Here is a 15,881-nt window from a genome sequence, read left to right as displayed (position 1 = left end):
ATGAGTATTGATACCCGAATGAAATGACAATTCATCTAATTGCTTTTGTTTATAAAAGTTATATAAAGAATGAAATTGCCACTCTAAGATAACATTGGATGCGACTCGGCTTCTCTAATCTATGATGTTGACCCAATACGAGAGCATTTAAAGCATCCTATTTTTGGCCAGCAAAACAACAAGAACACAGAAATAAGCAACTGATAATCAAACTAACAAATGAAAAGACGATAAAAGGTGGTAGCCAAATGAGATTGCAAGAGTTCCAATCATAGCTAAAAGTATTAGCTAATTTAAGCAATCATACAAGGTACAAACCCAAGTTACAGAGTGAAGTGGATAATATTTCTAACAAAACATTCTGCTATTACATCCATTCACTTGAAAGGTAAACACCATCCTTCTCCACGAACCGCCACACAAGCGTGGAATTACCAGACCACACCAAAATTTTTCAAGTCTCATGCCTACAAAAATTAACGGATAAGAGTAGCAGTCATCACTCATCATGTTATGAACTATCGAAAAGAGAGTTTACTGCTAAAGCAATTACAGCACAAACTTCCAAGGAGAATACCGATAATTCTATTGACATATGCCGTTAACAAAAAATGCATCATGCTCTTAATAAGATTGCACTACAGCAATGTGACTTACCTTGCTGGCGATGTTGTTGGAAAGCCAGTCCAAACCCTCGTAGAGACCCTCTCCAGAGGTTGCACAAGTGCTCTGGATGTACCTGAAATGAATAATGTCATTGCATGAGAATGAGTAGTTTATACTTTATAACAAAATCATCATTCTAAGGCTTGGTTTGATAAAGCTTTTAGAAAAGGTGCTTCTGCTTTTTAAAAGCTCAAACTCCTTATTTTGTGTTTGGTAAACAAAAAAGACCATGTGTTTATGCTTGCAACTTTTAAAAGATCAAGGTACTTTTGAAAGTAGCTAAGATAGAGCTTTTCAAAGTTGACTTGTACTTTTCAAAATTTAAAAGTCTAATATAACCTTATATGTTAACTAATTTTCAAATTTAATGCTTACATTTATGTCTATTATAGTATTTTTAAATTTTAAAAGCTATTTTACCAAATGCAATTGATATTGCTTGTATTTATTAAAAGCTATTTTTAATTTGATTTTCCAAACATAAATGCTACAACTTTTAAAAAAGCCATATTTTAAAAGTTAACTTTTATAAACTACTTTTAAAACGTAAAAGCTTTACCAAACTAAACCTAAGACAACAGTTGAGGGTTTGAGCAGAGTCAAACACCTTACACCGACAAAATAACAAAGATTGTAAGAATTGCAATTGTGACTCCTTGGAAATTACACATTTGATTTAAATGGAAAATGTAAGATCTCAATACCAGTGGCGTTGGCGGAGTGAATGAAGTCCAAGCTTGTCAGTAATTTCAGCAGCATTCATTGCATTAGGAAGATCTTGTTTGTTGGCAAAAACAAGTAAAACAGCATCCCTCAGTTCATCCTGAAACAAAAACAACCAGATTCACACATCAATGTTATAAATTCCCCCAAAAAATCATTTCCAGGACAAAGTTTAACAAGTGACAAAATATTCCGATAAAGAATGTCTGTTTTGTCTGTATATGTGTGTGACAAGCTTTAAAGGCCATAAAACCATATATACCCCATTCCACATCAGTTGCAAGGGCATAAAAGGACAATTGGAAAAAATAGATAACAAAGGATAATGTTGAGTAAATAAATAGATAAAAAGGATAATATTGAGTAATGGCACCAAAACCATAGCTATCAAAACCATATACCTCATTCAACATCCTGTGCAACTCATCCCTTGCTTCAACTACTCGATCTCTGTCATTGCTATCAACCACAAAAATAAGACCCTGAGTGTTCTGGAAGTAGTGCCTCCACAATGGACGGATCTACAGATAGAAAATAATATTATTCAACAATCATATAACGCCTATCATGGTTAAAACTGTTCCAAATTGGTACTATAACACTAGGCAAACATTCCACATCCATAATTAATGCATAAAACTTGCTGGAAAGATAAATATTCACCATCAGCTGAAAAATGCATACATCATCTTAGTAGACTGATATGATTAAGCAACGTGTGGAACTAAAGCAATCACAACATGAATGACCATGACGCATTCCCCTTCCATTTCGATTTTTATTCTTCTCCTTGTCACTCAATAACAGTTACAGGCTTAAAACATGCAAATTACACATACCCATGCCTAAAACCCCAATATGCATTACCAAAATAATAAAGAAGCAATACACTTCCACCCAGACCAAACCTTGATAAGAAACAGAGAAACCAGCTTCAAATTGGCATAGAATCCTCAATTTTCTTCAACAATCAAACGGAGGCTTAAAGACGGTTTATGATTCCAAATCATAAACACATAACTTCAATAAGCTCTCTGCCACCAGAGGGAACTAAGAAGCCTAAATGGTAAGTAGACAAGGAAAGCCATTATACCTTGTCCTGACCACCAACATCCCACACAGTGAAGCTGATGTTCTTGTACTCCACGGTCTCAACATTAAATCCTGCAGAGAGAGAAAAAAAATGAGTCCCAATTACTTTAGGCTTATATATTTGAGCCTAACATTGGCAACCTTAGTTATCTACCAAGAGCAAATACTGCTCGAACAAACATAATACAACAATGTCTACCATAATGTTAATCAAACAGTTCATTCTTTTTCCCATACATCAGGAAAATGTAAATAATCTTTTGCAAATTTTAATCAGAAATCCACAGAGGCCAGATCTTTTATAAGGTACTTTAGCTTAAGCACATGTATTCATTTCAACTAATAAGTTTCCACTTTCATGCCAGATGGATGATGGATCTAGTATGAGACATAACTTATTCCTGTACAAGTATTGAATATTGATATAGCCTCCCCTAACGCTAAGCCTAACAATAATTCTCCTAACCTAATTCAAAATTCCACTCGAACAACAGCATGTGTTGTAATTTGTACAATATCCATGACCTATTTATTTAATAGATGTGAGCAAGATTTTCAATTTGTAGGAATTTTATGATCATTTCTCTTAAAGCCCTAACTTTCTCTATCTATAACATTCGATGCAGAAACACACAAAGAACAACAAGAAAGGCGGGATCGGCTACATAGATCAAACGGCGTGAAAGGAGAATACTGACCAATGGTGGGGATAGTGGTGACGATCTCTCCGAGCTTGAGCTTGTAGAGGATTGTAGTCTTACCAGCGGCATCAAGACCAACCATCAGAATCCTCATCTCCTTCTTCGCGAAGAGCCTGCTGAACAGCTTCGTGAACGTCAACCCCATCCCTTCAAAGCTTCAATCACTGAAACTCAGATCAAAATCAAAATTTCATTCTCATCAAAGCAACTAATTCCACATAGATCCATAAAAAATAATGGATCAGAAATTCAAATCGCCGTTTGTGGTTTTCTCTTTTAAATTATGATATGAATTTGAGTTTAGATATGAGAAAGGAATAAAAGTAATTGAAAATCGGAGGTGGATCGATTGGATTTGGATTGTTAGTTACCTCTTCTCGTAGTCGAGGTTTTCGAAGGAGCTTTTGGCGTTGCAGAGAAGAGCGATTCGAGATACGGAAAAACACACAACGAGAAAGAGAGAGAATTTCTCTTTAAAACCGCTATTTAATTGAGTGAATCACAATTGCCGATAATACGCCGTCGTATTGATTTTTTTCTTCTTTGGATGAAAGTAGTTTTTTTTGTTGCTTAAGTATCCTCTAATCCGGGACGAATTTAAATTTTATTTAACAATTTGTCATTAACCAATAAATAGTTACATATATAAAGTAGGATTCGAACTTTTGACACTTGATCAAATAAATAAATTGACCATCCGACCAATTCAAATTTATTTTTTGGATTCGAGGTATTGATTCTCTATCTCTCTTTCTGTTTTTTTGTTTTCTATAAAAGCAACGCTCGTATATGTTGTGTTATTTAACTAAAAATTCACAAAAATCTTTTCTTTGGGGTTGGACCGATTTGGTTTAAAAGTGAAAGGTCTATTATCCATGATATTCCTTTTTTGGGGAAAAAATTGAAGGAGTGAAATCTGAGGTGGAGAGTGAATTAAGCCTTTTCTTTTTTTGGTCAACAATTTTTATAATTTGATATCCACAAAATTAGTTTTAAGAAAGAAATGAGCACTAGAAATTGTTTCTTTGTCAATGGAGAATAAGAATTATTTGTGGTACATAAAAATAAAGAAAATTTTATGAGAGTATTTATTAAGGTGTCTAATATAAAGTATTTTATTGTAAATTTTATAAGAATTTTATTGAAAATCTAAACTTTAAAGTTTACAACGGTTTAATAGTGTATTTATTACAAATAATATTAATAATAACTTCTAATGTAAATAACCTTAACAATTGTTTTTAAGGTACTTGTTAGTACAATATTGGCAACTCTAAAATGAGAAGATACATTTATAAACAATCATCATATTAGGTGCATACTAAAATTAATCATTAGTGTAGTATATACATTAAAATATAAAATATATATTAAAAATAAGTTAAATTACATATATATTTATACATAATACATAATAATTAATTTTAGTATATAAATAATACTTTTATATAAATAAAAACTGTGTTAAAATTTATTCAACAGAAAATAAAGTAGCCAAAGTATATATCCCAAAAGAGCTTAATACACAACATTATTCATAAACATGAGTTAAAATTTGATGAAAATATAAATACAAAACTATTCTCGTTGAGTATCATCTTCATGTAAAAACGAATCTCCATACGAATAATACTTTATAATAATTCTCTAAGAAAATTAAAACCTTTGCTGGTTAACATATGAATCCCTAATTTGAATGTGTTGCTACTCTGCTGTAGACAAGTAATTGGAGGTACCGTTTTGGTGTTCAATTTGCCAGATGCTTTCCAACAGAATGGAGCACTATCCTTAACCCCTTTACTAGGTTCCAAGCTTATGGTATCAAGGGTTAGGCCACTACAAGGTACGCTATCACTACATGCAAAACGGACAGGTTCCTTTGTGTATGTTCCTTTGATATTAACATAGTTTATTGCTGATACTGCCACTGCTGACGTGGAATTCTTGCACTTGCTGTTGTCACAGTAGTATTGATCAATTATTATAGGAGTCTCAGCATCGGAAACTTGGATGTTGGAAAACATTACATTTTTGCATGACCCAGATCCTCCCTGCATATATATGTATGTGATTTTCATGCAACAAATTCGGTTAAATAATATACACTCAATTAACTAAGCTAGGGTATGTATGTAGGTAGGTAGATTTTAGTATGAATGTGTTACAGTTATTATAGTGATTATATAAATATTATTAAAATTATTAAAGTTATATTTTTTTATACTTTAGTAATATTTTTTTAAATAATATTTTTTAAAATATCATAATTATCGTAATATAGTCGTAATAGGATGACCTATGTATATATGCATGTATATGGTAATTAATTAATTAATATATACCTGCCATGACTTGATTCTGACAGCAGTTAGGGAATTTTGGATATTAATATTTTGGACAGTGACATTTGAAACAAAGGCTTTGGTGTTATCCTTTCCTAGGCCTCCAATGCTGATACCATGACTTGGTCCACAATTGAGGTCGTGTATGAATATGTTGGAACATCCGGTTTGTATAGACACACAATCATCTCCTGAAATATAATTAACTATATTGTAATAACACATTTAATTTATTATTAGGATCATGATGAAAAACTGAAAATTGAATATGCCTTTTCTAAAGTTCTTGTTATTGAGTACTTTATAGAGTAAAATAATGCAGTTCTGAACTATTGGCAACAAAATAATTAATAATTTAAAATAAAAATAAAAATTATTGTTTTTGGTATAAGAACCTAGATAAAAATATTTACAATTATCCTCATCACGTAAAGATATAAAAGATGCTAGAGATTTTACCTAAATTTAAAAAAATTAATTTTTAATTAGTCAAAATTAGTCAATTTAAGATAAATAAATTAGTTAAAATTAATTTTAAAAACTTAGTTAATATTGGCCGAAAAATTTTGATTACCTAAAATTACTCAATTTTAAATGGTATATACACTTTAAAATATTTGAATGCATGAAAATTACCACAAGCAAGTGTACTGCTATGGAGGACCACATTCTGGGATTCTTGCAAGTGGATTCCATCTGTGTTGGGGCTATCACCAGGTGATGAAATTTTGATATCAAAAACTTGAACATTTGTGCATGAATCAAATTTTAGATGCATTTGTTGACTATTCTGAATTGTTATGCCTGTCACTGTTACACCGTCGCTTCCATAGAATCTAAGTGCCTGCATGCATGTGTTGAAAATAATAAATAGAAAGAAAGAGAAATATAATAGATTAAATACAAACTTAATTATTGAACACTAATTTATTGTGAATTTAAATTCTATTTAAGAATTTATCATTAAACAATAAATTTTACATGTACAAAATAAAATTTAAACTCTCAATTCTTTTTAAGAATATGAATAAATTAATCACTCAATCAGTCTAAATTAATTTAAAAATAAGAGAATATAAAAAATGCAATGAACTTCTATAATAATAACCTCCTAACTAACCCCAATTAAAATAAAACTTGCAACAAATTAAACTCTATAATAATATATATACTCTAGCTGCCTCCATTATTATTATATATAAAGAAATAGAAGACATACATTATGAGGATTTTTGTTCCATTAAAAAAAAAAAGGTTAATTGTAAGTGCGATGCTTACCGTTGGTTTAGTGCTTGGTAATTTTCCACTGCTTGGAAGCACCTATTTGACATAATTGTGAGATTATTAATATAATATTCAGTAAAAAGTACTAAAACTGAAAGAAAGATCGATAAAGACAATTCAAAAGGAGGGGATGGAGTTGTTATTATAAAAATCATAAAATTTATTTCCAGAAATCAATTAAAGAACTCATATTTATATTATTACTCTATATGTGAAGTAATAATTTGAATAAGGATATATGACAGGGTTTTTCTTCTTTTAATTTTTTACACATTAACCATTGACATATTATTATATTTAGGGGTGGATTTTGTTTTTAACTATTAAAAAATGTGATTTTACAACTTGGTTCCAATATATAGTTGAAACCCTTTTTTTTCTCTTGAATTTTGATTAGTTTATAAATTTATACAAATAAATTTATATAAATTTATTTACCGAAAAAGGAGATGTGGTTGATTCTTCTACGGATGAATCATCATCATTATTCCACCAAACAGAGCCTTGACCATCAATGACACCTTTACCCTTTATTGTAATCTTATTAAGCTTTGTGAACTCAATCCATTTCAAGCTCCCTGAGCCCCAAGATTTAGGGTCTGTGGGTGCAATGATTTTCCCATCCAACTTCATTATTTTTTTATTAGAAAAAAAAAAGAAATATTATTAAATATGCATGGGTTACATATATGGTAAAATTAAAATAAGGATTTAAACAATTATGAAGACTCACATGCAGTTATCTTTATGTGAAGTTGATAGTTGAAAATTATTAATTAGACCGTAATTTAGTCAAATTTATCAAATTATCTAACAATTTTTAAATATCAACTTCACATAGTAAAGACAACTGCACGTAAGTTTTTACCTTAAACATTTATAACAATAGAAAAAAGTAATAAAGTAACTCATCATCATCAATCATCACCTGAAAAACAATGTTTTGTCTACAATTAGGGCCTGCAAAGGATATTGGTTTGATCAAGAACACTTTGCCAGAAGGAACAACCATTGTTGAGGAATCTATCTTGCAAGCTGCTTCCCATGCATCTTCAAAGGCCTTTTTTTTTGGAGTGGTAATAATACCATGTTGATTGATAGTTAATAGAATAACTATGCCACACTTAATATATGGTTTATAATAATATATGAGAAGTTTTATTTTTAAATTAAACAAAATTTAGTATTTAAACAATATAATTTTAACCCGTTGACTGATGCTATTATTAGTCTAATCAGGCATTGATGATGATTCATTCTCCTCTTGAATATGAAAAAGTTTTAAAATTTCAGATCAATTGTGTTTTAAATCAAGAGACCTATAAGATAACAAGAAATTAGTCATTATGTTTAATTAACATTGAATATTTTTGTAACTAACCATAAATTAAAAAATAATTTTATTTTAGAGGATTGATAACAAATATATGTTATAATACATACAATAGAACATTATATAATTAAAGATTTAGCTAATATATGTCTTAAATACACATGTTAAAGTTGTTAACAATAAAAAAATTTAAATATTTTATTTTAAGACATACACAATAAATATATTAAAAATTTAAACTTTATATTATATTTTTTTATTATAAAGACTTTTTTAATTATATTAGTAATTTTATCATGTGTAACTAAATCTTGTAATTAGTTCCATTTAATCAATGAGACTTTTTTGCAAATTTTTAAATAATTTGTTCTGCAAAATTTTAGTAGTGATGGCAAACATATATGACTAAGGATATGAATATATTTATAATTTGAAATTTATAATTATATACATGTACTAGGAAAGAAAAACTAGAACTATATATGAAAAGATATTAATCTAAAAAAATACAATAGTTCTCCTTTTAATTTTTAACATGTTTAAAATATTTTTTTACATATATTCTTAATGATTATTCAATTATTTACAAATAGATAGGATATTCTAATATTACGGCGATTACATCAATAATCGTTAAAAACTACCATAAAAATTTTAATTTTCAGTTTTTCACGCGTTAAAAGATAGCAATTCCTAAATTATTGTAGTCTATTTTACGACAATTTTAGTTTAAAACCACCATAAAATTCTAAAAAAAAAAAAAGTCGCTAATTCTCGTCTCCCTTGTATTATAATACTAATAGCATTAAATAATTTTTTTGTAACCAAACCAATTGCTACAAATTAAACAGGACCAGGTATTACAATAGAAATGTCGGTTAACTTTATAATAAAGAATATTAATAGATAGAAAAAAAAATTTCATCTCAAACAAGTATTGAAAAAGGTTTATTAATAATTTTATTAAATTTCATTTATTAAGCCGTCATAAAAAATATGTTTATTCTAAAAACTCATGAAATTTAATGAGGAACATATAATAACATTCGATACGAAAAATAATTTTATTAATTACCTTAGTGTCATCTGCACGACCATCACCTTTGGCACCATAGTCTAAGACATTAAAAGTGGTAGGATCAGAGTTGTTAGGTGCAGCTGATGAATAATGTTCATCACTACAGCTTGAAGGAAAGGCTGAAAACACTATTGTTGCAATAATAATCAACGCAAAGGTGAATTGGTTCACAACCCACTTCATTTTTTAAATATAGAGATTATAATTATATACAGAATAACGAATATTTTGTGTGTGTGTGTGTATGTTTTTCATATATTCAGAAGAAGGAAATTGATGCTGTATTTATAAGAAAATGGAACTTGATTGCATGCATGCAACATACAATAGGAAGAGGGATGTCCAATTATTGTTGCTATTTTTTCTATTCGTTATTATATTTATTTTTTCTCTATTTTAAATTGACATAACACTCTATATATATTACAAGTGGTGATTTAGTTGATAACTCACGACTTAGAAGTTGGAATACTTGATATAATAAACAAATCTTTATAAGTTGCCTCTTTTTTATAATTATTTTACCTAGCTCTTTTAAAGCTATTTTTTTAAATTTTTTTATTTTTTACCTCTTTATTATTTAATCACATTATTTAAATTTTCTAAATTGGTTACTAACTTATAATGTTTAGATAGTGCTAACAACTCCTAATATATAACTATTGGAATAATAATGGTCTTATAATATCCTAAACTATAACAATCAATATTTGAACATAATACAAGATTTTTTTTTTCAAATTCTAATTAATTGAAACATACTTATCATCAATGATGTGATTTGCAAAAAAGATAAATAATAAGTATTTCTTTTAAATAACTTTTGTTGATCTAGTAGATAATTTACTAATAATTTGCTGAAACAAATATTAAGAGTTTTAATTTTGAATTGTATATGTAGCAATCAATTAGCAACAAATTTTGATCTAGTAGACATTACGTTCACGCCGCCATGCACTTACTAGTTACTATAATAATCTTTTCGTTGACCAACAATATTCATCAACTTAATTTGTCACTTGCTAAGGCTGCTGATTTTTTTTTCAATTTTGATTTTTTTTATTAATTGAGTACGTAAAGGCTACTGATGAATTCAGTTATTAACTTATTATGAGGTTATTATTGTTACTTGGCTTCAAAGTTTTATCGTACACACTAAATATTAATAATGATGCCTAATATCTCTCGGTATACACGTAATAAACAATCGATTTCAACCCCTTTTGTACTGAATTTTCAATGACATTAAGTCTATAACGATTAGCACAACATAGTTTTATAAGTATGGATTTAATTTGTATATATGCTTTAGTAGAAAAGAATTATATACACAAGCAAGTAGTTACAACTTATTATAATTAGAGATGTCCTATAATTAGTTTAATATTTTAAAATAAATTATTTCATGACAAAACTCACAATTACAAAGGTTAGAGTTAATAAGGGAAAACAAATACTGGCAATAAGAATAAAAGGATCTTTCTGAATTTCAATTTTGAACCAAAGCAAATTTTTAATTTATTACAAAATTTAATCTTTTAATTATGTAACAAAAAATCATTTTATAAAAATGAAGTTATTAATGAAATAATCAATATTATAATACAAACAACAACAACAACAACAAAGCCTTGTCCCACTAGGTAGGGTCGGCTACACATGAATCATACGATGTCATTGTGTTCTGTCATGTATCATGACTACAGAGAGACCGTTTACATGTAGATCTCGTTTGACCACCTCATGAACAATGGTCTTCTTAGGTCTTTCTCTGCCTTTCGCCCCTTGTCCATTTTCCATCTCATCCACCATCCTGATTAGGTATTCTATTAGTCTTCTTCTCACATGTCCAAATCACCTGAGACGCGATTCAACCATCTTTTTCACAATGGGTGTTACTCCAACTCTCTCTCTTATATCTTCGTTCCTTATTTTATAATAAATAAAACAAATTTATAATAAATTAGATTTAACTGTCTTTAATAGGCCAAAGCATAATATGACAGTTCCTAAATTAATAAAATAAATCCCAAGTTATTAATTTGAATTAGATTTCTTAAAAATCTTTTACCCGCAGTAGCCATGTATTTTTAGTGATGGAAATTTAGATTTTCGTTAATATTTTTAGGAAAACATAGCATTTTGGCACCAACTAATTAGCGACCGATTTTTAAAATAGATTTGTCGCTACTACAAATATTACAAGACATCGTTTGAGTTTGACAGTTTAGTATCAAATATGTTGCTAACTAGATGCCTTTAAAGCTTCCACCATATGGCATGATATGATATAGCAACAGTTTTTGTGGTTAACACTTTATTCGTAGCTAAAATTTTTCATTTTTTTCATTACTACTTGGTCTAAATTTGTCGTTAATTACCAACTGAAAAAATTGGTCACTGAATTCATCAGTAATCCTAAAGATTCTATTTGTAATGTAACAAATATGTAGAGAAATTTTTTTTGTCACAAAAGGCTTTATGATTATAAAAGGTAATCTAATAGTGATGAGTTTTAGTAAAAATATTATTGATCAATCATGTAAATATTAATTAAAAGAGTAAATATTTAAAATAGTTTCTTTCGTATCACTACAAGAGACGCGTCAAATAGCAACAGCTAATTCAAGGCGGCTAGTGAAAGTGTTACTATCTGCAAGTTTTCTGGCTATTTGATCGCAGTTTGACGATAGTGTTAAAAAGAGTAGCTATACGTCCCGATTTGTCGGCGGTTGGAATAAGAACCGATGCTAAATAAGCTGTCTGCCTTTAACTTTACTCTCAGGGTTAGACCAATTTCTTCTCTCTCAATTAAGATTCTGTTTTTTCTCTTTCAGAAGCTCCCATCACCATCTTTGTTTCTCCTCCCTAAGTCCTTTTGCATTGTTCGTGGCCATATTTTCCTCTACTATCTTATGAACCTTTATTGCTGTCAGCCTCGTTACATGCACCTTTATCCTATTTTTCCCTTTCGAAAAAAGCCCCCAAGCCCTGCTAACCCTAACCCTCCTTTCTCGAGCTTCATTAATGCTGCTTCTGCAATCTGTGACAACATGTTCCTCTGTTTCGTCTCTTCAGCCATATCTGAGCGTCATCTCCTCATATGTTGTGCGTGGTTCGAATCTGCCACTATTTCCTTCGACTTCTGTTGTTGTCACTCTCGTCGCCTCCACCACACATCACAGGTTCTTCCTTTTCCTTATGTGAGCTGAACTTATTCCGGAGGCTAATAAGCTAAACTGTGATTTAGAAAATTAAACAAAATAGAAGAAAATAGAAGAGACACTCTGCTTTGAGGTCTTTGATGTATTCTTATTCTCCCCTTCTTGATGCTATAGTTTTCCCTTCCAAATATTATCACCATGTTCCCTATTTTTTTTAATTCAATTCACTTCCATTTTAGATCGAAGATCTTTCTTTCAATTTAATTAACTATTATTTTATTGAGAACAGTTCAAATAGAATTTGGATTTTGTTTCTATAATTTGAAAGTTTCATTTAGCATTGTGTGGCAATTTCATTCCTATCATGGAATGAACTTAGATTATTCTGTGATTGAAACTCTCTATCTCAGCACTTGTGTGATTTTACTCGAACACGAATGGGGCAGAGGCGCAAAACACATCTTCGTGCACAAATCCTTGCCGCTGTTTCTTTCCGCCCATCGTACCAGCTGCATCGTGCTTCCCATTGTCGGTGGGTCCATCGTCGATCAACTTCTTTGTTTAGATTACTAGTATGTACAAAACCCCTCTTTCAGTTTTGTTCTATTTTCTTTTTGGATTCATAATTCAAATTAGTCTACATTAATCCTTTTCTTCTTGATTTGGTATCAATTTAATGTTTTATTTTGTGTTGGTGATAGGGACTTCGCATACCAATAGTTAGTGATAGGTTTATTGCATACCAATATATATATATATATATATAATGAAACTGTGAGTGAAATCAGAATTCAGATCCTTTCTTTTTTGTTGATTAAACTACTCAGGCCAATGTTCTTTATGCCTCTAACTTCTACATTGAAGTCTGTGCTTCTTCACATATCTATGATCTATCTAACTATTTGTATGCTAATGTGATAGTGATTCGAAAAAAAGTGACATTGATCCATGGCCATTTTTAGTTTTGGATTATGAAGCTATCTTTGCAATTGAGTATAATGACTGATGTTTTTGATTGAATCAAGATGAAGTAATCATACCATATGAGGTAGGGTTTTGAAGAGATTTTCAAAAACCATTCTTAATGAAAGAAAAGAAATATTAAACCAATTATTCTTGAATATCAACTAGAAAGCTAATGATAATAATTTAGTTTGTGAGACTGCAAAGAAACTATTATTTGAAAATGTGCAGGTTATAGCTGTATGATAGTATGGTTGATCTTTGGCTGGAATGGAATACAATCTCTAGCTTATTGACAAATTTTATTTTTGGAGAGTATAATTGTTAGATGCTTTTACTTGCGGGTAGAATTCTGAACAGATAATTCCCAACTTATGCTCTATATTAATGTTCGACAATTGTCAAAATCCTGGAACTGTTGCCCCTGCCACAAATTCAAGGCTTCCACCTCTGAAGCCGGAACCCGTTGATTACAATTATGGCTTTGGTGCGACTATTAATATACCTCTTGATTCATCGACGATTTGTATTTAGGTTCTTGAATTCCTGCTTCATTTATATGTGTATTTTGTGTATTGTTTCTAGGATTGATTGTTTTTTTAATCTATTTCAAATTTAGGATATGAAAAAGAAGGAGAAGGAACTCCAATCCAAGGAGGCTGAATTGAGAAGAATGGAACAGGTATATACCTGGATGTTTGATGGTTTTACTTAGTTTGGAGTTTCCATGATTGGTAACCATAACCTGATAACATGAAAACTAACGTGCATCTTATTTCATTTGATATATCAAAAATATAGGAACTGAAAAGAAAAGAAGAAGCAGTTGCACGAGCTCAATGTATACGTTTTCTTTATGGCACCATTTTTGGAAGACCTTAATGTTTGCTGATTTGGATTAAATTACTGGAATAAGCAACTATGAGACATCTTGTATTTAATGCTTTGGCTTGTTTTGCTTATTTTGTAAACTTAGTGATGGATTTTTTGATAATGGATTAAATTCCATGTTTTATCCTTTTTAAAAACTATATGTTTCTTTTGCTATTCAAATTTTGTGCTTCATGTATTAGATTCTATTTTGCAATTGGAATTGTTATTGGGGAGAAGAATTGGCCACTTTTTTTTCCATTATCCGTCATGACATTGCTAATGAAATTTCAATCATCTTCAAAGACTGCAATACGTTGCATTTACTACACTGTTAGGTATGTTACTCCTCTCTTTCTTTTTCTCTCCCTCTCTGTCGGAGTATTTGAAGGTGTTTTATGTATGTTTATTATTATTATTTTTCTTGTTACTTTATTTCCATTCTTTAAGAAGATTTTGTTCTAGAAATTTTTTTGTATGTAAAATTTAATGAAAATGAAAGAAATATTTTTTGCACCAAAAAAAAGGGGAATTCTTCTAAATTGTTATCATTAGCTATCACTTTACATCTTTTGCTGGCAACATGGAACATTTTATTCTTTTTCCCCCAAAATATTTTGAAATGAACGATTTATAATAAATAAAAAAAATAAAGTGGAGAGGTTAAGTACTGATAAGCTAGTTTTATGAGCATCAAAACCATTAACATGTTAGGCTTGAACAAACATTTTCTCCCTTCTTTGAGTAAAATAATGGCTTGATAAGACATGATTCACTATGGAATGTATATGTGATATATATTATTATATTTATTCATATGTCATGTTATATCATTCATTTTACCATGAAGTTGTAAGGATAATATGTAGTCCACGACCATTCATAAAAAGTGATATTTTTCAGGATTAGCCTTGTGCCTAACATGGAACATTGTAGCTGTCACTGCAGCTTGAATTAAGGGTCAAGGCCAGTTTAGAGATATAAAATAAGAATATTTCTGAGTATTGAAAAGCTAGAATGAAAATTCTAACATTTTCAAATTCTATGCACATGGAACTTGGCCTTTTCTATTCTTTTGTAGGTGTAAAAATACGGTTTCTTGTTATTATCTACTTTATAACAGGGGTTCTTGGAGCTAATAGAATTTTCTTAGCATAGTAATTTTGTATTGTTCAATATTTTTTCAGTAAATAATTTATAAATAATATTTTTTTAGTTAATGTTTTGGAATTATCTACGAGTTTAATATTGTTTATTTAGTATTTTTTTATGTTAATATCTCAAGTTTAATAAATATGATGTAAAGAAAATAGGTTATAAAAAAGAAAAATGGTATAAATTATTGTAGTTGGACAGGTTTTATTTTAAGCTCGTATATGAAATTGCGTCGGTTCAAAATCGTCGCAATTTTTTTAAAAAACCACATAAATTTGTGGCGGTTTCAAAATCGTCGCAATTTTTTAAATTCACTGACTAAAATAGCGGCGGTTCTGCAACCGCCACAAAATCGCCAACCTGATTTGTTGCGGTTGTGTCAGTGGTTCATTGGAACCGTCGCAAAATCAAATCTCCACTCTCTAATAGCCAACGCTTGTGGAACTGCTGAAATTTCATTTGGCGACAAATTCCTAAATAAAACGTCGCAAATTAACAGTTATATTGTAG

The 15,881-nt window shown here is 29.9% G+C and overlaps 2 protein-coding genes and 1 non-coding gene across 3 annotated transcripts; 1 reads left to right on the top strand and 2 right to left on the bottom strand.

Annotated features, from left to right (window-relative positions):
• Positions 1 to 226: 226 nt before the first annotated feature.
• On the bottom strand, positions 227 to 3,729 carry LOC112801959 (ADP-ribosylation factor 1). Its single transcript, XM_025844927.3, has 7 exons — positions 3,554 to 3,729; positions 3,180 to 3,346; positions 2,483 to 2,553; positions 1,791 to 1,910; positions 1,371 to 1,489; positions 658 to 739; positions 227 to 467 (listed from the first exon to the last, which is right to left on the bottom strand). The coding sequence occupies exons 2-7, from the start codon at positions 3,325 to 3,327 to the stop codon at positions 462 to 464; spliced, it is 546 nt and encodes a 181-aa protein (XP_025700712.1). The 5' UTR covers positions 3,328 to 3,346; positions 3,554 to 3,729; the 3' UTR covers positions 227 to 461.
• Positions 3,730 to 4,713: 984 nt separating this feature from the next.
• On the bottom strand, positions 4,714 to 9,402 carry LOC112799766 (polygalacturonase At1g48100-like). The gene is made up of 7 exons (XM_072196034.1): positions 9,217 to 9,402; positions 7,737 to 7,868; positions 7,285 to 7,435; positions 6,803 to 6,831; positions 6,161 to 6,368; positions 5,525 to 5,715; positions 4,714 to 5,233 (listed from the first exon to the last, which is right to left on the bottom strand). Exons 1-7 carry the CDS (start codon positions 9,400 to 9,402, stop codon positions 4,817 to 4,819), a joined length of 1,314 nt encoding a protein of 437 aa, XP_072052135.1. The 3' UTR covers positions 4,714 to 4,816.
• A 3,418-nt stretch (positions 9,403 to 12,820) lies between these two features.
• On the top strand, positions 12,821 to 15,374 carry LOC112799765 (secretory carrier-associated membrane protein). The gene is made up of 8 exons (XR_003818888.2): positions 12,821 to 12,955; positions 13,578 to 13,586; positions 13,707 to 13,880; positions 13,966 to 14,028; positions 14,148 to 14,182; positions 14,435 to 14,554; positions 15,120 to 15,182; positions 15,298 to 15,374. It is a non-coding gene; the product is annotated as a secretory carrier-associated membrane protein (transcript).
• The last annotated feature ends 507 nt before the right edge of the window (positions 15,375 to 15,881 follow it).

Source organism: Arachis hypogaea, chromosome 5 (assembly GCF_003086295.3).
Source record: "Arachis hypogaea cultivar Tifrunner chromosome 5, arahy.Tifrunner.gnm2.J5K5, whole genome shotgun sequence".
NCBI classification, from domain to species: domain Eukaryota; kingdom Viridiplantae; phylum Streptophyta; class Magnoliopsida; order Fabales; family Fabaceae; genus Arachis; species Arachis hypogaea.
The sequence above is the reverse complement of the archived record's forward strand: the minus strand, read 5'-3'. Positions and strand labels throughout refer to the sequence as shown.

Bases quoted from the DNA above. Each gene is read 5' to 3' on its own strand.
- LOC112801959 (XM_025844927.3), bottom strand. From the start codon at position 3,327: ATGGGGTTGACGTTCACGAAGCTGTTCAGCAGGCTCTTCGCGAAGAAG. The intron at 2,554-3,179 runs GTCAGTATTCTC...CTCTCTCTGCAG, and splicing joins CACCACTATCCCCACCATTG to GATTTAATGTTGAGACCGTG. The intron at 740-1,370 runs GTATTGAGATCT...TATTCATTTCAG, and splicing joins TCACTCCGCCAACGCCACTG to GTACATCCAGAGCACTTGTG.
- LOC112799766 (XM_072196034.1), bottom strand. From the start codon at position 9,402: ATGAAGTGGGTTGTGAACCAATTCACCTTTGCGTTGATTATTATTGCA. The intron at 7,869-9,216 runs GTAATTAATAAA...CCAAAAAAAAAG, and splicing joins GTCGTGCAGATGACACTAAG to GCCTTTGAAGATGCATGGGA. The intron at 6,369-6,802 runs GTAAGCATCGCA...ACATGCATGCAG, and splicing joins TACCAAGCACTAAACCAACG to GCACTTAGATTCTATGGAAG.